General features: G+C 48.9%; 1 protein-coding gene across 9 annotated transcripts in view; it reads right to left on the bottom strand.

The window, feature by feature from the left end:
- Positions 1 to 16439, bottom strand: part of PPP4R1 (protein phosphatase 4 regulatory subunit 1) — an 82083-nt gene extending 65644 nt beyond the window's left edge. For 2 of the 9 annotated variants that reach the window (XM_077270199.1, XM_077270204.1), the window contains exons 1-2: positions 16345 to 16439; positions 12854 to 12898 (exon numbers count right to left, since the gene is read on the bottom strand). Coding sequence is in view for 4 of the 9 variants with exons in the window: in XM_077270196.1 (XP_077126311.1) it covers positions 12854 to 12898; positions 16116 to 16122 (52 nt within the window). In the remaining 5 variants the exon portion in view is untranslated. The other 7 variants (XM_077270196.1, XM_077270203.1, XM_077270200.1 and 4 more) reach the window with 5 other exon arrangements.
- Positions 16440 to 16672: the final 233 nt, after the last annotated feature.

The following is a 16672-nucleotide window of genomic DNA, read 5'->3' as shown; positions in this document are numbered from 1 at the left end:
TTGTCTTGAGCAAGGTATGCTTCCGCTATTGCTTTCTTTATCCAGTTGGCAATAGTACTTTTGGCTACCTTTTTTCCCTTATTTTGTCCTGATGGATGGATAAATAGGTTGTGGTCAATTCTGTAAGAACTGGTTTGTTCTAAGTAAAACAATACAGTGCGCCTGACATCCAGCATATGGAATCTCTCTTCTTTGGAATTTGCAGGATTTTGGCAAAAAGAAGGTAGAATAATTTCCTGGGAGCGGTGGAAGTCCGATACGACCTTTGGAAGAAAGGAAGGGTCTAGGCGCAGTACTATAGAGTCATCTCGAATGGTTAGGTATGGTTCTCTTATTGAGAGAGCTTGTAATTCTCCCACCCTCCTTGCTGATGTAATAGCCACTAGAAAAATTGTTTTGTAGATTAGGTTTTTCTGGGAGCAGGAGGATAATGGTTCGAAGGGGGGACCTGTGAGCCCCTGTAATACTAGGTTGAGATTCCACAGTGGTACTGTTATTTGCTTCTTAGGGTTCATTCTGGAAGCTGATATCATGAATCTCTTGATCCAGCGATGATTTGCCAGATCCTGATCAAATATTGAACTGAGGGCGGACACCTGGACTTTTAAGGTGCTAGGCCTGAGGCCTATTTCTAAGCCCTTTTGCAAAAAGTCTAGAATTTTTGAAATATTCGGGTTGAAGGGATCCGGCACCTCAGGAAGACAGAAGGATGAGAATTTCTTCCAGATTTTATTATATATTGCAATGGTTACAGGTTTCCTAGATTTTTGAAGTGTGGAAACCACTGCTTCTGATAGTCCTCTGGCTCTTAATATTTGGGCTTCAGTAGCCATGCCGCCAGATTCCACTTGTGGGCATCTAGGAGATGGATTGGTCCTTGAGAAAGAAGGTCTTCTTCTATTGGAAAGTGGAGCGGCCCATCCACCTGAAGGTCCACTATCAGGTTGTACCAACTCCTCTTGGGCCACAGTGGAGCTACCAATATGGTAGGCGTTTGTTCTTCTCGCACTTTCTGTAAGACTTTCGCCAGTATTGGGATTGGTGGAAACGCATAAGCCAGTCGGAAATTCCACTTCTGGACCAGTGCATCCACTCCTTTGGAACCGTCCCTGGGGTTCAGAGAGAAGAATGCTTCGACTTTCGCATTTCGGCTGGATGCAAAGAGGTCGATTTCTGGGAGACCCCATTTGTTCACCAGCATCTCGAAGCTTCGGTTGCTCAGGCACCATTCCCCCGGATGTATGTCTTGGCGACTTAGATAGTCTGCCTGAATGTTGGACGAGCCTTTCAGGTGAACCGCTGTCAGAGATAAGAGATGTCTTTCTGCCCAGGAGCATATCCGGGCAGATATATTCTTCAGGGAATTGTTTTTTGAACTGCCCTGATGTCTGATGTGGGCCACCGTGGTCACATTGTCCGAATATATCCGAACGTGATGTCCCTTGATCAGATGACCTCCTACTAGTAGGGCTTCTTCTACAGCTTTTAGCTCTCTGTAGTTGGAAGATTTCTTGCTTGTTGACTGGTCCCAGAGACCTTGGAAAGGGGTGTGATTTATCATGGCCCCCCAGCCTCTCTGGCTGGCGTCCGTTGTTACTGTGGTCAGTGGGACTTGCGTCCAGCTGACCCCTTTTTGTAGATTTTTTGGGGACATCCACCAAGCCAGGGAGGCCTTGACACGACCTGGTGTGTACAACCTCTTGTTTAAAGAATTGGGATGACCGTCCCAATTCTGCAAGATATGTGCCTGAAGAATTCTGGAATGGGCTTGGGCCCATGGTACCGATTGAATGCAGGCTGTCATCGAGCCCACAAGAGACATGCCTACTCTGACTGTAGGGGATCTGGTGTCCCTGAACGTTTTGACCTTTGATAAAAGGGTTTGACGGTGTTCCACTGGGAGGAAGGACATTTGTTTTGCCGAGTCCAGGAGAACTCCCAGGAATTTCCTGCATTTGGAGGGTCGTAGGTGAGATTTTTCCAGATTCGGCACCCATCCAAGAGATGTCAGGATTTCGAGAGTCTTGGATACATGGGACTCCAGGGCCTGTTTGGAAGGAGCTATTATCAGAAGGTCGTCTAGGTACGGTACTATACAGACGCCTTGCTTCCGGATAAAGGAGACTACCTCCCCCATTATTTTGGAAAATACTCTTGGAGCCGAGGAAATTCCAAATGGGAGGACGTTGAATTGATAGTGCTCTATCAGACGCCCTCTCTGTACAGCGAATTTGAGGTATTGGCGATGTCTTTGGTGAATAGGGATGTGAAAGTAGGCATCTTTCAGATCGAGAGTGGCCATGAAGTAGTGTGGACCTATCAAGGGGATGGCATTCTTCACTGATTCCATCTTGAATCTTCGGTACTTTATATGCCGATTGAGATTCTTTAGATTTATAATGACCCGGGACTCGCCCGATGGCTTGGGAACCAGGAATAAGCGAGAGTAGTGGCCGTGATCCCTCTCCGATTCCGGTATCTGGGATATCGCACCTGACATCTTTAGGGCTCTGAGACCGGACGCCAATTTTGACTGATCTTTCAGGGAGGGTAGGGAGGTGACTTTTAGACCCCGTGGGGGGGAGGAAATGAATTCTATTAGGAGACCCTCTTTGATGATATTGAGGATCCAGGGGCAAGAGGTGATGTTTTGCCACTGGGAGTAAAAATTTGAAAGTCTCCCCCCCACTGGATCGAAGTCACCGTTTCTCCTGTTGAGACTGCTGCTGCTGTTGCTGAGGGATGAGGATGTTTCTCCCCCCTCCCTTCGGGTAACTCCACCTCCCGGACTTGCCTTTCCCTCTCTGAGAGGATTGGGACTGAAAGGGACGAAAAAACTTCTTTTTGGGAGTTTTTTGTTCTGGGAGGGCTTTCTTTTTATCGGTTGCTTTCTCCAAGATGTCATCAAGAGAAGGCCCGAAGACGTAGTTACCTTTAAATGGTATGGCGCATAACTTGGCTTTGGAGGTGATATCACCAGACCACATTTTTAACCACAGCGCCCTTCTGGCCGAGTTAGTCTGTACTAACGACCTTGCAGCAATTCTGATCGTTTCCATGGAAGAATCTGCTAGGAAACCTGTGGCTCTAAGGAGACTAGGAAGGGAGTCTAACAACTCAGCTCTTGAAGTGCCCTGGGATATGTGAGACTCCAGTTCACCTATCCAGCGGAATAGAGCTCTAGCCACGCATGTTGATGCGATATTAGCTTTGAGGGCTACCGAGGAGGTCTCCCATGATTTTTTTAATAGACTCTCTATCTTCCTGTCCATCGGATCCTTTAATTGTGACGAGTCCTCAAATGGAAGAGCCGTTCTTTTAGCCACTCTTGCCACCTGAGAGTCCACTTTAGGGACATCCCATTTGGTCATTTCGCCTTCTAAGGGGAATCTACGCTTCATCTCGGATGGAGTACTGAGGCGCTTTTCAGGTAATTCCCACTCTTGGTCAATCATATCGGAAATATTCTGGTGGATTGGAAACCCCACCCGTTTACCCTTAGTTATGCCACCAAACATCTGGTCCTGTATGGACTGGGGTTCTGGTTCCTCCTCCAGCCCCATAGTACTGCGTACTGCGGCTACTAAGTCCTCAATCCAGTCAGAAGAAAAGAGATATTTTCTGGCCTCAGATGTAATAGAGGATGCAGATTCCTCCTGACGACCTGAGGATGAGGCATAAGAGAGGTCTGACTCAGATTCAGAATCCTCTTCCTGGATCTTCCTTTTTTTGGCTGGAGAGTGCGGAGGGGGTGGCGGAGGGGGTGGAGGGGTAAAGGCTGCTAGGGAGGATTGCACCTCTTGCTTGACCAGGGATCGGATTTCCTCTAGTAAAGAAGGTTGCTCTGCCCTGACAACTTTGTCAGTACAGGTCCTGCAGAGTTTTTTCTCCCATGAAGGTGGCAGCTTAATGGTACAGATGGCACACTTCTTTTTAACAGTAGTTTTGGGGGTAGACCTTTCTCCCTGCAATGAGAGGGGAGAGAGAGAGTGACCAAGGATACCCCAAAGTTACTACCTAAGGACCCCTGTCCCTGCGGCACTTACTGTGGCAGGGGCAGCGCTGGGCTCTGCAAGCGCAGGGCAGGTACCGCTCTCCATGACAGGAACAGTCTTACCTGCGACGTTTTCTGGCAGGTTTTATACACGGTGGAATGCACCTGCCCCCAGCGATCACCTCTTCCCCTCCATAGTCCAGCGTGGAGGACGCCGTCCTGCACGAGACACCGCCGGCGGAAGTGCCTCCAGGGAGCGCAGAAAGGACCGGAAGTGACGCGCGCGATCACTTCCGGGTTGCCAGCAGCGTGTGTGGAGGGGAAGGAGACCGGAGAGCTCCAGGAGGACTCCGGTCAGAAACACTAGCCTGCTTTGCCCTCACGGGGGCGCGGGAAGGCTAGGCACAGGTCCCGAGGACACCGCAGCGCGGCGCGACGGGAGCAGCATAGGAGGGGAGGTAAGATACGACCCCATGCTGCCCGGTTACACACAAGCCGACGCTTGTAAGATGCAGCAGTCACCGGCCACCACTGCATATGAAGTAAACCTCTCCTGTCCCATGGGGAACAGGAAAAGACACTGGTGAGAGGGAGGTGGGAGGGCCTTTTAACCTCTCCATTTCCTGTTCCCCATTAGGGCAAAGAGGCAACCTCCATATGCCGTATGCCGTATGCCGTCGTGGAAGGTGACTAGAGAAAAACGCTTACATATGCCTCCTATTATTTTAAGTGTATTCCGCATTTTTTGTGCAAATGTAGCCTTTTTTTCCGCGAAAAAATCGCATCGCGGAAAAAAAAGCAACTTGTTCATTAAAATGCGGAATTGCAGGGGATTCCGCACACCTAGGGGTCCATTGATCTGCTTACTTCCCGCACGGGGCTGTGCACACCATGCGGGAAGTAAGCAGATTATGTGCGGTTGGTACCCAGGGTGGAGGAGAGGAGACTCTCCTCCACGCACTGGGCACCATATAAGTGGTCAAAAAATAAGAATTAAAATAAAAAACAGTCCTATACTCACCCTCGATGTCTTCCCGCCTCCACTGCACGCTGCCGTTCGGTTCCTGTAGCTGGTGTGCGGCGAAAGACCTGCCGATGACGTCACTGTCCTGTGATTGGTCGTGAGCGGTCATGTGACCGCTCACGTGACCGTGACGTCACGGAAGGTCCTGTGCGCACAGACCAGCTATAGGAAGAGGAGCCGGACGCCGGTGAGGAGATGTCTGGGTGAGTATAAGCATTTTTTTATTTTTTTTATTATTTTTAAACATTCTATCTTTTACTATAGATGCTGCATAAGCTGCATCTATAGTAAAAAGTTGGTCACACTAGTCAAACGCTATGTTTGACAAGTGTGACCAACCTGTCAGTCAGTTTTCCAAGCGATGCTACAGATCGCTTGGAAAACTTTAGCATTCTGCAAGCTAATTACGCTTGCAGAATGCAAAAAAAACGCGAAAAAAACGGAAAAAAAACGCAAAAAAAAAATATGCGGATTTCTTGCAGAAAATTTCCGGTTTTCTTCAGGAAATTTCTGCAAGAAATCCTGAACGTGTGCACATACCCTTAGGTCAACATCTAATGTGTACAGCCGGCTGTAATCTTATACGAATATCTATTCTGTATGGTATAGTCAAGAGCTTTTAAAAAGGAAACCTGTCATCAGGTTTTTCCGATATAACCTACGGCCACCATCTTTCAGCCCTGTGTTACAGCATTCTGGAATAGAAGTCTAAAGGCCCCGTCACACACAGCGACGCTGCAGCGATACAGACAACGATGCTGATCGCTGCAGCGTCGACGTTTTGTCGCTGTGTGGTCGCTGGGGAGCTGTCACACAGACAGCTCTCTCCAGCGACCAACGATCAGGGAAACGACTTCGGCATCGTTGAAACTGTCTTCAACGATGCCGAAGTCCCCCTGCAGCACCCGGGTAACCAGGGTAAACATCGGGTTACTAAGCGCCGCCGTACAGTGAGAGCAGAGCGCAGTGGTGACGTCACCGCTGTGCTGTACTTTCACTTTCACTTTGCGGCGCTCAGTCAGTGTGGGAAGCAGACGGCAAGGGACCTGACGGACATCAGATGGTGAGTATGTACTGTTTGTTTTTTTTTGGTAACCAGGGTAAACATCGGGTTACTAAGCGCGGCCCTGCGCTTAGTAACCCGATGTTTACCCTGGTTACCAGTGAAGACATCGCTGGATCGGTGTCACACACACACCGATTCAGCGATGTCAGCGGGACCTCAACGATCAAAAAACGGCCCAGGCCGTTCCGACACGACCAGCGATCTCGCAGCAGGGGCCTGATCGTTGGTACGTGTCACACATAGCGACATTGCTACTGAGGTCGCTGTTGCGTCACAAAACTTGTGACTCAGCAGCGATCTCGCTAGCGATCTCGCTATGTGTGACGGGGCCTTAAGCCACGCTGCAAAACAAAAAGATCCATTATTGTACTCCACTTAAGGCCGGCGTCACACTAGTGAGTTTTACGGACGTATGAGCGCAGAAAATACATCCGTAAAATACGCATAACAGGTGGATTACCAGTATAATAAAATATTAAAACACCCTGTGCATTTTTTTTCATTAAAATACTTTTAAATAATGTGTGTGTGTTTTATTAACCATTTTGTACTATTGGATTAATAATGGATAGGTGTCATAATTGACGCCTCTCCATTACTAATCTGGCTTAATGTCACCTTACAATAGCAAGGTGACATTAACCCTTCATTACCCCATATCCCACCACCACACGGGAATGGGAAGAGAGGCCAAGTGCCAGAATAGGCGCATCTTCCAGATGTGCCTTTTCTGGGGTGGCTGGGGGCAGATGTTTTTAGCCAAGGGGGGCCAATAACCATGGACCCTCTCTAGGCTATTAATATCTGCCCTCAGTCACTGGCTTTACCACTCTGGCGGAGAAAATTGCGCGGGAGCCCACACCAATTTTTGCCACGATTTAACCCTTTATGTTACAAGCTACAGCGCCCAAATTTTGCACATACACACTACTAACATTAGTAGTGTGGAATATGCAAAAAAAAGGGATATGAGATGGTTTACTGTATGTAAACCATGTCTCATATCCTGTCGGGTTTGTGAAGGAGAAATGAATAGCCGGCAATTGAATTGCCGGCTTTTAGGATATCTAGCGCTGATTTAAATATAAATACGGATATATATATTATAATATATATATATATATATATATATATATATATATATATATATATATATATATATATATATATATACACGGATTACATACGGAGGATGCCATGCGCAAAATACGCTGCCACACCCTGCCTACGGATGACATAGGGATCACTATTTTGGGAACATTTCTGTGTATTACGGCCGTAAAATACAGACCGTATTTTCATACGCTGAGTGTGGCGCCGGCCTAAGGGCGGTCTGGTCAACTTGGCATTACTGGTCTTGATCTGGCGACTCCTTCCTTCTTGCATTTGCCGTCCTCCTCCTCTGCTTTGTGTGGCCAACAAGTCAGACATCATCCAGTGTTAGGCTACTTTCACACTTCCGTCTTTTACAAAACGTCGCAATGCGTCGTTCTGTGTAAAAAAAGCATCCTGCAAAGTTGCCCGCAGGATGCGTTTTTTGCACATAGACTTGTATTATCGACGCATCGCGACATATGGACACACGTTCCATACGTCGTGCACTGGATGCGCCTGTATTTGGCGGGCCGTCGTATCAAAAAAACGTTCAAGGGAACGTTTTTCCGTTCATCGGGTCCTGCATTTTAAACTGCACAGGCGCGGCCGGAACTCTACCCCCTCCTCCCTGGGACTTTACAGTGGGCAGCGGACACGTTGAAACACTGCGTCCGCTGCCCACGTTGTGCTAAAAAACTTCAACGTACGTCGCGCCGACGGCCACGTACCAACGGAAGTCTGAAAGAAGCCTTACCCGACATGCTCCTGCACAGGCATACTTCTCTCAGTCCTGCTGACAGCAGAGCAAAGTGCTGTAGTGCGCATATGCTGGCGCTCTTTGGTCTTTCCCTGTCTTTGTGCAGAACAGTACTTTGCTCTGCTCTCAGCAGGGCAGAGAGAAATACGCCTACGCATGAGCACGGTGGCGGACAGTGAGCGGATGATGTAGGACGTGTCATCCACACGTAGGAGAGAAGGAGGACAGAGACTGCGAGAAGAGGTGATGGATCAAGACCAGTGGTGCCTATCAAACCAGACCGCCCTATAGGAGTGTATAATAAAAGTTTTCTTTGTTTTTTTTTTTTGCTTCGAGGGCGGCTTGGAGACATATACAGTATTCCAGGATGCAGACACCAGGGCTGAAAGGTGGTGGCTGTAGGTTATATGGGAACAACACGGCTCCCTTTAAATAGCATTGCATGATGTAGTCGCTAAACATATGGCACTATAGCCTATAGGTGACAAATGCCTTAAAAGAATGCCCAACAATGGCACCCAGAAACCTTTGACTACAATGGCATCAGTGTAACATTATTCAAGTAATGCCTTTAATCCATCTATTAAAGGGAACTGTCAATTCACTCACAGAGAATATATCTAGCTGCGGTTCATGGTTTAGGCATTGAAACACTGGCATTTCAGAGAGGATATACTTTGAAGATTTTGGTTCCATTATTGGAGCACAAACTAGTCCTGCTCCGCTCCTGGATAGCTCTTCCTAGCGCTGCTAGAAGAAATTGACGGGTCTCTTAGTGTCAAGTTATGGACCCTTTCTGGATCTCCAAAGTATATTTTCCCTGAAAAATATCAGATAGATTACATGGGATTTATTACAGCCATGTAAATTATGGGCGACAGATGCCACTGTTTGGCAACAATCACAATCTCCTTTTAAAATATACATTGGGAGATGTCAATAGGACCATACTATGATATGCTAGCAAGATAACTGGACATTAAAAAAGTTAAATTAATTCTGATTAGTATAAAGCAGGCCAAAAACCATAAATGTCTGAAGAACGAACCTGCAAACTTCAAGGATTGTACTGTTGGATTTTAACATGCACAGTTCATTTGCTTTTAGGGAAGATAGGCCAGTCACAGAGGTGTCTGGCAAAGGCTTACTCTTCCTGTGGATAGATGATAACCAGCATTCTTAATACAATCCCTTTAAGAGCATAAAGGTCCATTTACACTGAACGACCACAAACAGGTTTCCCGAGGAACACTTCACAATAATTTTGTAGTGGTTGGCAACCTGTTTACACAGGCAAATAAAACTCTCCTTTGTCAGGTGAAGTGACCTTTTGAGTTGCACCAAAAGAAAACAAACAAACAAACAAAAAAAAAAAAAACAACACACAGGCAGCAAGTATCAGATGCAGGCTGCATGATTTCAGCCAGATATGTTTGACTATGAAAAGAAAAAAACATGGTGTAAAGGGAATCTGTCCCCCCCGGGACGTATACGACCTATTAATATGGGCATACAGGTAATAGAAATATGACACTAGTCCTCCCTGTATGCCTCATATTTGCCGTCTTATTTTATTACTGTATGGTAATGATTTGTTCCAGGCTCCGGTGTGTGCAGTGCCTCCTGTCTTCATTAACATACCACCTCCTCCTATGCACGTCACATTGCCCTACAACGTGTACTGGTGGTCCCAGAATCCCGCACCTACGCCCTGCACTCCCCCCACAATCCATACCTTTCCCTCCCTTCTATGGGCAGTGTATTCAGGCTTCCATGCAGGCTAGTCACTGCAACTTCCAGCAGCAGCTTTCCCTCGGTTGCTTCAGTTGTATGACTGATCTCTCCCTATACGAGCATGCAGGGAGAGGCCTGCCACTACAGAGGAGTGAGTGAGGAGAAGCTGCCGGGGACAGGCCTGTCCAACTAGTCTCCCAAGCGGCTCAGTCTCCTATGGCTAGTAAACTATGTCTTTCTCTGAAATGAAACAGCTTTCAGAGAAACATATATGGCCGAGTCCATGCATCAAGTGTCCAATACATGCTACCTGTGGATTGGGAAACCGGTGTCATCTGTCAGGTTCATTTTAACTAGTAATCATTTTATTTTTCAGAAATAATCAGTACACATGAAAATAAGAAACTTAGCAATACGTTTTTATTAGAGAAATTTACTCAGTTCTCCTCCTGGACTGATCTTTCATTCTCAAAATTTTAAATTCATGAGCAAATTGCCTTCAGTGACTACAGACTTTCCCATTACTGAGATAGGAGATGGAAGTTGGTGTTAGAAATCCTATGGAGAACTGTAATTTTCGTCTCAGAACTGCAGAATGTCTGTCTGCGTCTCTAGCTTTTTCCTTATTCAGGAGAGAACTAAATTTGTCTGACAAGAGTATTGCAAAGTTGCATAATTTAACTAGTGATGAGCGAAGGTTCTCGGATAAGGTGTTAGCCCCTGAGCATGCTCAGTGAGTGACTTTGGTGTGCTTGAAAAATATGTTTGAGTCCCCGCGCCTGCATGTCTTGGGGCTGTTCAACAGCCACAACACAAGCAGGGATTGCCTAACAAATACATGCAGGCACGGAGGGCTCGAACATATTTTTCAAGCACACCAAAGTCACTCGGTTAGCACCCGAGCATGCCCAGATAACACCTTATACAGGCACGTTTGCTCATCACTAATCTTAATGTGTAAACTGAACAATTATAATCAGTTCCGCTTTAACATTGAGCTTGCAACACAAAGAAAGGCAATCTGTAAAGTTATGCAAATCGAGGAAGTAGCAGATCTTGCTAAAATCAGCTAATTATCAAATTTTCTAACACAAATCTAAAGTGTGGCATGTGGAAGGGGCATAAAAGCCAGATTAAAAGCAAATTGTTTTTTTATTTTTTTGACACATGAAACCTCAAAAATTGGTTCGTCTCATAAGATGATTGCATGATGGCTCCTGCTTGTTGGCTTCTACATGCCTGCTCCCCATGAGTGACTGGTCTCGTCCTATACAAACACAGAGAGAGACCTGTCAGTCTACGTCAGCGAGTACTGAGAAGCCACCAGAGATGTGCCTGACTGACTAATCTACGGTATGGCTCAGACTACAATGGCTTTTAACGTATGCTATGTTTGTCTCTCAAATGTTGAAACTTTTCAGAGTCAAATACACGTGGCTGAGATGATGCAGGCAATGTCTGATACATGTTGCCTGTAAATTGGGCAGCATGCATCGGATGTCAGGTTCCATTAAGGAGGGAACGTCACTCTGGTCTTACTCCCGGGATTATGGTGTGGGGTGGCATAATACAGTAGAGGGAGCTGGACTCCTCTAGTCTACATTCCAGGTACACTAATGGTAGGTGCACACGTTCAGTAATTGGCAAAGCTTTGGATGCAGTGCATGTCTGCTACGTCCAAAGCGCTGCCGTTAATTTAACGCAGACAATTCCGCATGTGTTGACTGAACCGTGTGGATTCACCGTGTCCAATACATTGTACAGGTTTAATTTATTTGGCAGAGACTCGCGTCTCCGCAAGATAAACAGGCATGCTGCAGTCTGGAAAGACATGCCAGATGTCTGTCTCCGCAAGTAAGCCACGGGCGTCGGTGCACGCACAGTGGACATGAGATTTCTTGAAATCCTATCCACTATGCTGTAACATCTGGACGCTGCGCAAGTACGCAATGTCCAACCCGCAGTGTTTACTGACTGTGTGCACCTACACTAACAGTTCGGTTACATTAATTTGGTCAAGGAACAGCCTTTTCTCCAACGTGTCCCATGTTTCTTAGGCTAGTTTCACACTAGCGTTAACTGCAATACGTCGCAAATGCGTCGTTTTTGCGAAACGCCGCATCCAGCAAAAGTTTTTGCTGGATACGTTGTTTCGTCATAGAGTAACATTAGCGACGCATTTGCGACGCATTTCCAAACGGTGAATCCGTTTTGCGACGCTTGGGCGTATGGTAGCGGACCGTCGGGAGAAAAAAACGCTACATGTAACGTTTTTTGCTCCCGACGGTCCGCTTTTTCCGACCGCGCATGCGCAGTCGGAACTCCGCCCCCACCTCCCCGCACTTCCCCGCACATCACAATGGGGCAGCGGATGCGTGGGAAATATGCATCCGCTGCCCCCGTTGTGCGGCGGAGACCACACTAGCGTCGGGAACGTCGGCCCGACGCGCAGCGACGGGTTGTTCCCGACGCTAGTGTGAAACTAGCCTTAGGCTACTGTGAGCAGTTTGGGTGGCATAAATGTGCTACCAAGGTCTGCAGCACGTCCAGACTTTTCTCCCATTGAGCTCATCTGGAATAATTGAAGTGAGAGCAGGAAGCAGCAGATCTTGACAGTTTGCGATTCCTCAAACAACCATTAATAACCTCATTGATAGCAGCCAAGGTGGGAAAGTGGCCTTGTTTGTGTGTATGGCGCTTGTATTCAATGCTGAATAAATTTTGTGTCCAATTTCATATCATTAACATGTCGATTCTGTGATTTCCATATCCATCAATCTCGGTCTTACAATTTAGTGATAGTTTACCAGCCTGTCCAAACTGGCAGACCGCATACTATCATGCACTCAGAGCGATCAGTAATGGATTGCTCAGTACACATAGGCTGCCACTGTTCTCTGCAGTGCAAGTCCTATACACAGGATGACCTGCTGCTGAGAAAAATGCAAACCAAAACTATATATATATATTTTAATGAACTGATTATAATGGGTAAAAAAAAAAAAAAAAGAATAAATTGTGCTGAGATATTGTTATAAATGTGCCGCTGCTGTGCACTGTGTAATGGCCGTGTCTGACTGTACAGGAGCATATTCATACATCAAATGAAGTCATGACATGAAAGAGGGCGTTTCACATTGAGAGATAAGCAGATAGTAAACTATACACGAAAATGAAACTTACATCCATCTATTTCTTCCTGAACATCATCCTGCAGCAGCGACAAATCTACGAGAAACACAGATATAATTACTGTAAGTCATGCCGATATCCTGAGGGATAGAGAGGAGAACAGGGACGGCGTGCTGCAGAGTACTGCAAACAGAAACATGTGTGGGTTACTCATGAGAAAACTACTGGTGTGGAGGGATAAGTGAGGAAGAGAACTGGAATTTGTGTTTCCAACCGGGATGAGAATGAGAGGATCTGCACATATGTGCATCATGTCTTCCATATTGCAGCATACAACATGCCGCCTAGTAATGCTGAAGAGAATCCACGGACTGATAGAGCGCCACCACTGTAGATTCGGCCAGCAGACTACACCACCGAAAGCATCACAAGTGTTAAAAGGGTTATTCCCAAAACTGAACATTAATCACCAATCCATAGGACAAGGAGAACTTACTGATTGCCGGGGGTCCAACCACATGGGCACCTGTGCTGCATTCTAGCGAGAAAGAGCCGATTCTTGGCATTGCAGAGGGTACCCCTGTCCTATAGATAGACGATAAAGGGGTATTCTTACAACTGAAAGTTAACACCTATTGATAGGACATGGTTCTGATGTCTGGGACCCCTAGCGTCGCCAAGCATGTGGTCCGTCTCCAGGGAATGCAGTGGAGGTGGGCATGTGGTCGTGAAGTTCTCTGTCCTATGGATTGGTGACAACTTTGAATTGTGGAACCCCAACCTGATACCAATATTGGGCACATTATAGAGACGATTTCAGCGTCATCCAAAAAGCCCACCCCTCTATAAAGTTCTGTAACTTTCTGAAATCTGTTGAGTTTTAATCCCTAACAATTGCTGATTGCTGCCAGTGAATGTGGCCAATCTGAGTGTACCATTGAATGGGATCCCAACCCAATGTGGGCGCCCTGCAGAAAGCTGTGGATTGTAGTCACAGGAGAAAGTAATGGACAGGACGGTCATTAACAGATGACACAGAATATTTCCACTGAACTTGACAGACAAGTTGATCCGTCCCCCCTCGCAGACACATCCTATCCGCTTCCGTCACTGTGGAAAGCGGCAGGGAAGCAAACATGGCAGCCATGAGTGTTCTCTCCGCAGTGGTCACCCTGCACATCTGACACGGGACACTACCACCCACGAGGGGTAGTAGATCTGCCCACATGCCAGAATCAGTGGTGCTCAATGTATTACATCTAGGGGGGACAAGGGACAGGAAAATGCAGATCAACAATATTTGTCCAATCTGGGCACAACAATCTACCATCTCAAAGAATACAGGGCATAAGACTGCGACCAATAACATAGGAGCAGCCAGCGGGCACAGGCAGATGCCCTGATCACCCAAAGTAAGGAGCGGTCATGGGATCCCTGACATTAAACTGCTCTTCAGTAAGATGTGGAGCATATCCAAGGGACAGGCCACCATGAGCTGGGAGCCACTGGTCACAAGGGGCACCAATGGTCTCCTGGGTGATGGCCGGACAAGAAAAAACCTGGAGGGGGCAGGGGTTCACCAATACATAGGGAGGACCTGGCCTTCTGATAGAGCACTAGGCTTGTGCCCTCCTGTCCGAGAGAACTGGCATGTCCTATTACAGGAGCAGTGACAGGCTTGTGCCAACAGGAGGGCGCAACACTGGCATCACCCACAGCCGGGCACAATACAGGAGGGCGCCACACTGGCATCACCCACAGCCGGGCACAATACAGGGGGCGCCACATTGGCATCACCCACAGCCGGGCACAATACAGGAGGGTGCAACACTGGCATCACCCACAGCCGGGCACAGTACAGGGGGCGCCACACTGGCATCACCCACAGCTGGGCACAATACAGGAGGGTGCCACACTGGCATCACCCACAGCCGGGCACGATACAGGAGGGTGCAACACTGGCATCACCCACAGCCAGGCACAATACAGGAGGGCGCCACACTGGCATCACCCACAGCCGGGCACAATACAGGAGGGTGCAACACTGGCATCACCCACAGCCGGGCACAATACAGGGGGCGCCACACTAACATCACCCACAGCCGGGCACAATACAGGAGGGTGCAACACTGGCATCACCCACAGCCGGGCACAATACAGGAGGGTGCAACACTGGCATCACCCACAGTTGGACACTATACAGGAGGGCGCCACACTGGCATCACCCACAGCCGGGCACAATACAGGAGGGCGCCACACTGGCATCACTCACAGCCGGGCACAATACAGGAGGGCGCCACACTGGCATCACCCACAGCCAGGCACAATACAGGAGGGCGCCACACTGGCATCACCCACAGCCGGGCACAATACAGGAGGGCGCCACACTGGCATCACCCACAGCCGGACACAATACAGGAGGGCGCCACACTGGCATCACCCACAGCCGGGCACAATACAGGAGGGCGCCACACTGGCATCATCCACAGCCGGGCACAATACAGGAGGGCGCCACACTGGCATCATCCACAGCCGGGCACAATACAGGAGGGCGCCACACTGGCATCACCCACAGCCGGGCACAATACAGGAGGGCGCCACACTGGCATCACCCACAGCCGGGCACAATACAGGAGGGCGCCACACTGGCATCACCCACAGCCGGGCACAATACAGGAGGGCGCCACACTGGCATCACCCACAGCCGGGCACAATACAGGAGGGCGCCACACTGGCATCACCCACAGCCGGGTACAATACAGGAGGGCGCCACACTGGCATCACCCACAGCCGGGCACAATACAGGAGGGCGCCACACTGGCATCACCCACAGCCGGGCACAATACAGGAGGGCGCCACACTGGCATCACCCACAGCCGGGCACAATACAGGAGGGCGCCACACTGGCATCACCCACAGCCGGGCACAATACAGGAGGGTGCAACACTGGCATCACCCACAGCCGGGCACAATACAGGAGGGCGCCACACTGGCATCACCCACAGCCGGGCACAATACAGGAGGGCGCCACACTGGCATCACCCACAGCCGGGCACAATACAGGAGGGCGCCACACTGGCATCACCCACAGCCGGGCACAATACAGGAGGGCGCCACACTGGCATCACCTACAGCCGGGCACGATACAAGAGTGTATGACATAACCCCGGCCACCATCCCAACTTCCTCACAGCCAGCAGCAGCCATCCTGTACACGGCACGGCACGCAGCGCCCAGCAGCCGCCACTGCCCGCACTTCCATGCCCTGCACCCGGGCACACTCCTGCAGCACATGACACCCTGCACCTCTCACCCGCCATCTTGTGCCCCGGGCCGCGCTGCTACATGGAGTCTGCAGCTTCCCCGTGTCCGCCTGTCACCCGGTAGCGCGATACGGGGAGTGTGAGCTGGATGACGGCTGTCCGCGCTGTGTCCCGGCTGTGGCGCCTGCCCGGTCACACACACATCACCCAGCTCATCCGGACACAGCGGCCACCTCTTCCTGTTGGCGCACTCCGCGCCTCCCCTTCCTGAGCACACACCTCACACCACACTACGCCGCCGCCGCCACCGCCACCTCCTACTCCTCAGGGGTCACCACCAGCCGGTGTCCGGCCAGGCCTTATGTGTGCCCGGGCTTCACTGCCTCTGGCCTGGGCCGTGTTCTGGAAACGCACCTTTTTTTAGTTTAACTTTTACATGCGTTTTTTTTTGAGAGACCTTAACGTTTGAATCCCAAGGCCATATTCACACTGAGATTTTTCACGTGGTTTTTGGAATGGATTTTGTGCACACCATGGCCCTAATTCAAGCACAATTTTGGTGTAAAAGGCGTTCAAGTCACAAAGATGTGATACAATATAGGGCCAC

The sequence above is a fragment of the Ranitomeya variabilis genome, chromosome 6, assembly GCF_051348905.1.
Source record: "Ranitomeya variabilis isolate aRanVar5 chromosome 6, aRanVar5.hap1, whole genome shotgun sequence".
In the NCBI taxonomy this organism is placed as follows: Eukaryota; Metazoa; Chordata; class Amphibia; order Anura; family Dendrobatidae; genus Ranitomeya; species Ranitomeya variabilis.
The sequence above is the reverse complement of the archived record's forward strand: the minus strand, read 5'-3'. Positions and strand labels throughout refer to the sequence as shown.